General features: G+C 43.6%; 1 protein-coding gene across 1 annotated transcript in view; it reads right to left on the bottom strand.

Annotated features, from left to right (window-relative positions):
- Nucleotides 1-10052, bottom strand: part of NOXA1 (NADPH oxidase activator 1) — a 41210-nt gene that overhangs the window by 30619 nt on the left and 539 nt on the right. The window contains exons 2-3 of the mRNA XM_026658714.2: nucleotides 7678-7858; nucleotides 6196-6278 (exon numbers count right to left, since the gene is read on the bottom strand). Coding sequence (XP_026514499.1) covers nucleotides 6196-6278; nucleotides 7678-7851 — 257 coding nt within the window. The 5' untranslated portion in view covers nucleotides 7852-7858. The remainder of the gene's footprint in view (nucleotides 1-6195; nucleotides 6279-7677; nucleotides 7859-10052) is intronic.

Here is a 10052-nt window from a genome sequence, read left to right as displayed (position 1 = left end):
GTGTCAGTGATGTAATAAGCTTCTGGTTTCCCCAAAGTCTTTCAGGGTACCCAGATTGTCTCTGGGGATCTCTGCTTTGCATCCAGCACACTTCCCTGTAAGAGTCCAAACAGTCCAGACATGAAGGATCTTTCCCTGAATCCATTCTTATATCTTCTGACAGAAGACAAGCTGACAGTGTCTCTTCCCACGTGGGCTTTTCCTTTGATGATGGAGAGTGGGGAATGCACTTAGTCTGTTGACCTTAAGCCATCATACATAATGGCCACTTGCTTTTAAATAAGCATTTTCTGTTAAAGTCCTTAAGTCCTTCCTTAGCATTTCACAAGATTTCTTTGATCGGTTATTAAGTTACAGAGGTGTACACAATGTAGATGTTTGCTATTATATTATAAAAGGAACAGATAAGTGAAAACAATGCAAATAACATCCCATTGGTTTTCATGAAGTTTAAAAACCCAGTACACTCATTCATCTAACTATTTCTTTGTTCTATAATAATACACAAGTGAATTGATCTGAATACATTGTAGCATGACCTGGTCTGCCAGCCTCACTGAAACATTAAAGAACAAAGACTGCTGATTGCTTCCCCTCACACTCAGGGAGAGTAGACCTGCAGGTGAACTCATCCAATCATCTTGAACTCTGGGCGAAGAGAATATAAATCCCTGACAAGAAGGAACTGTAACTCTCTGCTGCTTGAACTCCGAGAAGTGAAAATTCATATGTCCCTTCATGCTTCAACCACCATTCCAGGGACACACGTCCATGCTGATGATGGGTTCTGCTCGATAACAACCCAAAGCAGTGCTGACCGACGCATGTTCATTTTCATTATCTGAGTCAGATGCCACCAGCAGAAGGTTGATTTTCTTTTTTGGTGGTTCAGGTTCTGCAGTTTCCACATCAGAGTGTTGCTCTTTTAAGACTTCTGAAAGCATGCTCCACACCTCATCCCTCTCAGATTTTGGAAGGCACTTCAGATTCTTAAATCTTGGGTCAAGTGCTGTAGTTATCTTTAGAAATCTCACGTTGGTACATTCTTTGCGTTTTGTCAAATCTGCAGTGAAAGTGTTCTTAAAATAAACATGTGCTGGGTCATCTGCTATAACATGAAATATGTGGCAGAATGCGGGTAAAATAGAGCCGGAGATATACAATTCTCCCCTGGGGGGTTCAGTCACAAATTTAATTAATGCATTACTTTTTTAACAAGCGTCATTATCATGGAAGCATGTCCTCTGGAATGGTGGCCGAAGCATGAAGTGCCATACGAATGTTTAGCATATCTAGCATGTAAATACCTTGCAATACCAGCTACAAAAGTCCCATGAGAATGCCTGTTCTCACTTTCTGGTGACATTGTAAATAAGAAGTAGGCAGCATTATCTCCCGTAAATGTAAACAAACTTGTTTGTCTTAGCGATTGGCTGAACGAGAAGTAGGACTGAGTGGACTTGTAGGCTCTAAAGTTTTACATTGTTTTGTTTTTGAGTGCAGTTATGTAACAAAAAAAAAATCTATATTTGTAAATTGCACTTTCACGATAAAGAGATTGCATTACAGTACTTGTACGAGGTGAATTGAAAAATACTATTTCTTTTGTTTATCATTTTACAGTGCAAATAACATAAGAACATAAGAATGGCCATACTGGTTCAGACAAAACGTCCATCCAGCCCAGTACCCTGTCTACAGACAGTGACCAATGCCAGGTGTCCCAGAGGGAGTGAACCTCACACGTAATGATTAAGTGATCTCTCTCCTGCCATCCATCTCCACCCTCTGACAAACAGAGACTAGGGACACCATTCCTTACCCATCCTGGCTAATAGCCATTAATGGACTTAACCTCCATGAATTTTCTAGTTCTCTTTTAAACCCTGTTATAGTCCTAGCCTTCACAACTTCCTCAGGCAAGGAGTTCCACAGGTTGACTGTGCGCTGAGTGAAGAAGAACTTCCTTTTATTTATTTTAAACCTGCTGCCCATTAATTTCATTTGGTGGCCCCTAGTTCTTATATTATGGGAACAAGTAAATAACTTTTCCTTATTCACTTTCTCCACATCACTCATGATTTTATATATCTGTATCATATCCCCCCTTAGGGTACGCCTATACTTACCTCCGGGTTCGGCGGTAAGCAATCGATCTTCTGGGATCGATTTATCGCATCTTGTCTAGTCGCGATAAATCGATCCCGGAAGTGCTCGCCATTGACACTGGTATTCCTGCTCCGTGAGAGGAGTACGTGGAGTTGACGGGGGAGCCAGCCTGCCGCGTGTGGACCCGCGGTAAGTACCTTGTAGTTCGAACTAAGATACTTCGACTTCAGCTATGTTATTCACGTAGCTGAAGTTGTGTATCTTAGTTCGAACTGGGGGGTTAGTGTGGACCAGCCCTTAGTCTCCTCTTTTCCAAGCTGAAATGTCCTACTCTTTTTAATCTCTCCTCATATGGGACCCGTTAAAAACCCCTAATCATTTTAGTTGCCCTTCTCTGAACCTTTTCTAATGCTAGTATAGCTTTTTTGAGATGAGGAGACCACATCTGTACTCAGTATTCAAGATGTGGGCGCACCATGGATTTATATAAGGGCAATAAGATATTCTCCATTTCATTCTGTATCCCTTTTTGAATGATTCCTAACATCCTGTTTGCTTTTTTGACTGCTGCTGCACACTGCGTGGACGTCTTCAGAGAACTATCCACGATGACTCCAAGATCTCTTTCCTGATTAGTTGTAGCTAAATTAGCCCCCATCATATTGTGTGTATAGTTGGGGTTATTTTTTCCAATGTACATTTCTTTACATTTATCCACATTAAATTTCATTTGTCATTTTGTTGCCCAATCACTTAGTTTTGTGAGATCTTTTTGAAGTTCTTCACAGTCTGCTTTGGTCTTAACTATCTTGAGCAGTTTAGTATCATCTGCAAACTTTACCACCTCACTGTTTACCCCTTTCTCCAGATCATTTATGAATACATTGAATAGGATTGGTCCTAGGATTGACCCTTGAGGAACACCACTAGTTACCCCTCTCCATTCTGAAAATTTACCGTTTATTCCTACCCTTTGTTACCTGTCTTTTAACCAGTTCTCAATCCATGAAAGGATCTTCCCGCTTATCCCATTACAACTTAATTTACATAAGAACCTTTGGTGAGGGACCTTGTCAAAGGCTTTCTGGAAATCTAAGTACACTATGTCCACTGGATCCTCCTTGTCCACATGTTTGTTGACCCCTTCAAAGAACTCTAATAGATTAGTAAGACATGATTTCCCTTTACAGAAACCATGTTGACTTTTTCCCAACAATTTATGTTCTTCTATGTGTTTGACAATTTTATTCTTTACTATTGTTTCAACTAATTGCTGGGATCACCTCTAGAGCCCTTTTTAAATATTGGTGTTACATTAGCTATCTTCCAGTCACTGGGTAGAGAAGCTGATTTAATGGACAGGTTACAAACCATAGTTAATAGTTCCACAATTTCACATTTGAGTTCTTTCAGAACTCTTGGGTGACTGCCATCTGGTCCCGGTGACTTGTTACTGTTAAGTTTATCAATTAATTCCAAAACCTCCTCTAGTGACACTTCAATCTGTGACAATTCCTCAGATTTGTCACCTACAAAAGCCAGCTCAGGTTTGGGAATCTCCCTAACATCCTCAGCCGTGAAGACTGAAGCAAAGAATTCATTTAGTTTCTCCAGAATGACTTTATCATCTTTAAGTGCTCCTTTTCTATCTCGATCGTCCAGGGGCCCCACTGGTTGCTTAGCAGGCTTCCTGCTTCTGATGTACTTAAAAAACATTTTGTTATTACCTTTTGAGTTTTTGGCTAGCTGTTCTTCAAACTCCTTTTTGGCTTTTCTTATTACATTTTTACACTTAATTTGGCAGTGTTTATGCTCCTTTCTATTTACCTCACTAGGATTTGACTTCCACTTTTTAAGAGATGCCTTTTTATCTCTCACTGCTTCTTTTACATGGTTGTTAAGCCACGGTGGCTCTTTTTTAGTTCTTTTACTGTGTTTTTTAATTTGGGGCATACATTTAAGTTGGGCCTCTATTATGGTGTCTTTGAAAAGTGTCCATACAGCTTGCACGGATTTCACTCTAATCACTGGACCTTTTAATTTCAGTTTAACTAACCCCCTCATTTTTGCATAGTTCCCCTTTCTGAAGTTAAATGCCACAGTGTTGGTTTGTTGAGGTTTTCTTCCCACCACAGGAATGTTAAATGTTATTATATTATGATCACTATTTCCAAGCGGTCCTGTTACAGTTAACTCTTGGACCAGCTTCTGCGCTCCACTCAGGACTAAATCGAGAGTTGCCTCTCCCCTTGTGGGTTCCTGTACCAGTGCTCCAAGAAGCAGTCATTTAAAGTATCGAGAAATTTTGTCTCTACATTTTGTCCTGAGGTGATATGTACCCAGTCAAAATGGGGATAATTGAAATTCCCCACTATTATTGAGTTCTTTATTTTGATAGCCTCTCTAATCTCCCTTAGCAGTTCATCGTCACTATCACTGTCCTGGTCAGGTGGTCCATAATAGATCCCTACTGTTATATTCTTATTAGAGCACGGAATTACTATCCATAGAGATTCTATGGAACATGTGGATTCATTTAAGATTTTTACTTCATTTGATTCTACATTTTCTTTCACATATAGTCCCACTCCCCCCCCCCCCCCCCCCCCGCACGACCTGTTCTGTCCTTCCGATATATTTTGTACCCTGGAATGATTGTGTCCCATTGATTGTCCCCACTCCACCAGGTTTCTGTAATCAAAATTAATATACACTTTGATTTCAATTGCAACACAGAATACAATATATATGAAAATGTAGAAAAACATCCAAAATATTAAACAAATTTCAATTGGTATTCTATTGTTTAACAGTGCGATTAAAACTGCAATTAATGTTTTTAATCACGATTAATTTTTTTGAGTTAATCGCGTGAGTTAGCTGCGATTAATCGACAGCCCTAGTAAACAGTCTTTCCTGGGGAGGTGGGATACCAGACTTGATAGATCAATTGTCTGATTTACTATGGTGACTTCTATGTTTCTTGTCTTTGCTCAATGGCTGGAAGATTCTGGATGGACCCAGATACCAGACTTTTAGAGAGGGTGTATGTGCTATGTCTATAAGTTATATGGTCTTTAAGTTTATTAACTTTTGCCTTTGGGGTGTCTGAGTACACATATAATGCAGTACGGTAATCAGAGTCTGTGTTCTGTACCTTGCTATGCCTGTTTAGCGGGGTGGTCACCCGCTCCTGCCTGGAAAGGCTTAAAACAGCCCTGGGAGAGGGCTGTGGCAGGGGAAAAGCTGGGCTGATTGGGAGAAAGTAGGCTGAGCTGGGGCCATGCCCCAATCAAGGCCCAGCTGGCCCTATAAAGGCTTGAGCCAGGAGCTCAAGCAGACAGGTCTCTCTCTGCATTCAGAGAGAGAAGGGTCTGGTTGCAGGGAGCTTTACCAAATACCTGGAGTGGAGCAGGGCTGAGGAAAGGCCAAGGGAGCCGGGGAGCTCCAGCCTAGGAAAACCCCAGGCTGCAGGCCTGGTAAGACCTATTAGGTACTGGGTTGCAGGGGGCAGCCCATGGGTAGGCAGAGGCAGCAGGTCTGAACCCCTTTGCCTGTGATGAGTGGCTGACACTGCAATCTGCCCCAGTGAATGGGGGCTAGATGGAGATTGGGCAGTAGCCAAGACTGAGGCGAAGTGGGGATAGTGGGTGGGGTTCCCCTGGGAGGGGGAGACCCAGAACTGTGGGGGTACTGCCAGGGGGCAGCACCTAGAGAAAGGGGCACCGGGGTCCTGGGAGGGACATGGGGCCAGCGGCAAGGCAGATCACAGGCCTGCAGAGGGCGCTGCAAGGCTGGCAGAGCTAATTCCCTGAGAAGACCATCAGGAGGCGCCGCAGGGGTGAGTCTGCATGCTACAGCCACTGATTCACTGTGAGGCCTTGGGGAAATCACTTCCCTTCTCTAAACCTCAGCCTCCCCAACTGTAACATGGAGATTATACTGACCTAACTGACAAAGATCTTCTGAGGCTTAACTGATATTTGCAAAGTGCATTGAGAACACTAGACAAAATGCACTTCAGAAGGGTGAAATATCATTAAAGAAAGAGAGGCAAAGAGTGAAATAAACAAGCATTACACTTACATTTCTAACTGCAGACAGACAAACCCTCTTTGAAAGAAGCCAACAGCTAGATGGTTGTCCTTGGTAACTGTTTTATCAAAGGCCTAAGAAGAAAAATACAGACATGACAAAAGTTAGCTAAACCACATAACAGAGCCAGTGCCTGACAGATGTGATTGGAAGGCATTTGTTAGAGCGTTGGAAGGGCATGGTGGCTGAAACCCAGGAGCAGTTCCTGTGTGGGGGAGAATGCATGTGAACCATCAAAATGATATCTTGCAGATTAGAACCAGTCCCAGGAGGAAGTGATGGAATGTTCCTAAAATAACGCTGTTAGGAATCAGGATTGTGGAACGCAGCTCAGGCTCCTGTAATCTGAAGGCCTATTTGCCTGAAGCATAATTGGCTGTTCACACCTGGAAGCACCTTGTATAGCCTGTTCTTGGCCACTGCGAGCAGACACAGGTGAGCCATGGGGAGAATCATTTTGGGAACCACTTGGTTTGAGAGGGGATCATTTTAAGCAGGTGGTGATAGGGTGGACAGTGGGGGATGTGAAGGAGAAAATGGAAAGATTCCTCACCATGCACATAAAAGTCAGTATTCCTGCTTATCTTAAACCCACAGATGGGCCTACTTCCCAGATGAATAAAGAGAGCCATTGCATAGCTGTGGTAAACTTAGTTCATGGCAGTGGGTGTCAAAGCAGAACCCCATCCAGGAAGATTATTTTAGTTAGTATGTGCTTTTGGAAAGTAAGGGGTGCATCTCCTTTACCATGATTTTAAATAATGACTCCAAGATCTTTCTTGAGTGGTAACAGCTAATTTAGACACCATCATTTTATATGTATAGTTGGGTTTATGTTTTCCAATGTGAATAACTTTGCATGGTGAGACTAATATAGTAATCCAGGAGCGCACATTTGTTGTTGGTTTGGTGATGTCTAATTATAGAATATACCACTAGTTTGGGGTGTCTGACCTGAGATTGGCCTCTCGGGTGTAACCCACTGTGACAATTACATAGATTTACCATTAATGAGCCACTATTAAGTCATAGCCACATTGGAAAAACCACCAGGAGTTTACTTAGATGTGCCATCACATATAAATCTAAGACACAGTTTTCAATGATCAAAGTCTTTACTGACTGAGGAAGAGGGAGAAACAGAATGTAAGAGAATCTGGCTTGTTCTCAGATTCATGAGCAGGAACAGAATTAGATTTGTCTGATATCAGGCAACCATAAATTCCTCTGAAATATATACTGTAAGGTTTGTTCAGTAGCAAAGTATAATTTTCTTTTCCCCATTCTATCTGCGCTATGGTAATTCAAATAATAATAACTAGAAAATCTCCTAAGAAATAATATAATGGCAGATTTCCACTTTCCATTCAGAGTTAACCATCTTTTCTCTTTCCCAGATAAAAGTAAACACAAAACACAAGATTCCCTTCCTATATTTTTGACTTGCTTTACTTTTTTCTTTCTTTTGCTCACCTGCAAGGCTCCCTCAGGGTTCCCTGTTGAGAGATGCACACAGCCTATGTTGAAATAGATCCTGGAGGATGGCTCTTCGATACTGGAGAAGATTTTCAAGGCAGAATCCCAGTCCCCCTTATCCATAGCCAGAATTCCTTCATGCCAGCCTCTCACTAAGTCTCGATACGCCATTTTCTCTCTGTATACACAAATAAAACAGATTCCTCTCTAAAATCCTTCAGGATCTGGCTATCTTGGCAGCTGCCTAAAGCCTCACCCAGCTCTTTGCTGACAGACAGGTGCACCTGCCTGGAATTCAGGGCTAACAAGGAAGTTCAGCAGCCTCTAAGTCATACTTTGCTAAATACTCCCTTTATTACTCAATGGGTTCAGAAACACAAAGATTTCAAGGAAATGAGCAAAAGTAGGAGGAGTCAACCTAAATATTGACAGAGGAGACTGTTTAATCTCTGCCTGAACATAGACGGTGAGATTGCCATCTCAGTTGCACACACTTGTGTATAACTGAATGCAGGTCTGGCCTCAAATCTGTATAAAGCATATAAAACACAGATTTGTTCACCTCTTGCATTGTACTCCAAGTATTTCACTGTATTTCACAAAGAAAAGGTGGAATGCATAAAATTAGATAGGAAGCACTTCTGGCCAGGTGCTCTGCCTTTCTCTGTGTTCTGCAAAGAGCCTGGTAAGCTTCTGGACACAGTCAAAAATAAAATAATCATATTAATATAATACAGTAACTCCTCACTTAAGGTTGTAGTTATGTTCCTGAAAAATGCGACTTTAAGCAAAATAATGTTAAGCGAATCCAATTTCCCCATAAGAATTAATGTAAATAAGGGGGGTTAGGTTCCAGGGAAATTTTTTTCACCAGACAAAAGAGTAAATATATATATACAGTATAAGTTTTAAACAAGCAATTTAATACTGTACACAGCAATGATGAAGCTTGGTTGAGGTGGTGAAGTCAGAGGGTGAGATATTTCCCAGGGAATGCCTTACTGCTAAATGATGAACAAGCAATCAGCTGAGCCCTCAAGGGTTAACACGTTGTTAATGTAGCTTCACACTCTACAAGGCAGCACAAATGGAGGGAGGGGAGACAGCATGGCAGACAGACAGAGATACATTGTGTGTGTGTGTGAGATGCGCATTGCCCCTTTAAGTACGCTGACCCCACTCTAAGTATATTGCCTTTTTATGTAGATTAGCAAGTTGAGACAGCAGCTGCTGCCAGCAAGCTCCCTCTGTCCTGAGCCCTGTCTTGTCCCTCCTACCCTATGGAGATGGGGTAAGTGGGGGGCAGGAGCAGGGGGGAGGGGGACACCCTGACATTAGCCCCCCTGTCCCCCCTGCACAGCAAGCATGAAGCTCCCGGGAGCAGCTCCCGGGAGCAGCTCCAAGGCAGAGGGCAGGAGCAGCACATGGCAGTGGGGGGAGGGACAGCTGAACTGCGGGCAATTGATAGCCTGCTGGGTGGCAGCTGCACAGGGAACTTAGGGGAGTGGGGAGCTGATGGGGGCAGGGCTGGCTCCAGGGTTTTTGCCGCCCCAAGCGGCGGGGGGAAAAAAAAGCTGCGATCGGCGGCAGCTCCACCGCGCCGCTTTCTTCTTTGGTGACAATTTGGCGGCAGGTCCTTCCCTCCGAGAGGGACCGAGGGACCCGCTGCCGAATTGCCGCCGAAGAGCCCGACGTGCCACCCCCAGGGCCGGCTCCAGGCACCAGCTTCTCAAGCAGGTGCTTGGGGCGGCCGTTCCGGACAGGAGCGGCAGTTCCAGGTATTCGGCGGCAATTCGGCGGACGGTCCCTCACTCCGCCTGGGAGTGAAGGACCTCCCGCCGAATTGCCGCCGCAGATCGCGATCGCGTCTTTTTTTAGATCGCGATCGCGGCTTTTTTTTTTTTTTGGTTTTGGCTGCTTGGGGCGGCCCAAACCCTGGAGCCGGCCCTGGCCGCCCCTTCCCCGTGGCCGCCCCAAGCACCTGCTTGCTGGGCTGGTGCCTGGAGCCGGCCCTGATAGGGGGGCTGCCGGGCCACCCTGGTTCCAAGCCCCGACCAGCTTGCTCCAACGGGCTGCTCTTTCTGCAAGCAGTGGACAAAGCGGGCAGCAGCCAAACAACGTTATAAGGGAGCATTGCACAACTTTAAATGAGCATGTTCTCTAATTGATCAGCAACATTACAACGAAACAACGTTAACCAGGACGACTTTAAGTGAGGAGTTACTGTACAAAAATGTTACAGCCAAATGACTCAACACAGGATCCTAAACTTCATGCACAAAATATGTTCAAACTCCACATTTCACATGTAAATGTAGGATTTATGTTCATAATTTAAACATTAGGGTTCTGGCTGAAATCCAATAAAAATG

This window comes from Terrapene carolina, unplaced genomic scaffold (genome assembly GCF_002925995.2).
Source record: "Terrapene carolina triunguis isolate 2854851 unplaced genomic scaffold, T_m_triunguis-2.0 Scaffold508, whole genome shotgun sequence".
Classification (NCBI taxonomy): domain Eukaryota; kingdom Metazoa; phylum Chordata; order Testudines; family Emydidae; genus Terrapene; species Terrapene triunguis.
Note: the sequence above shows the minus strand (reverse complement) of the source record. Positions and strands in the feature narration are given on the sequence as shown.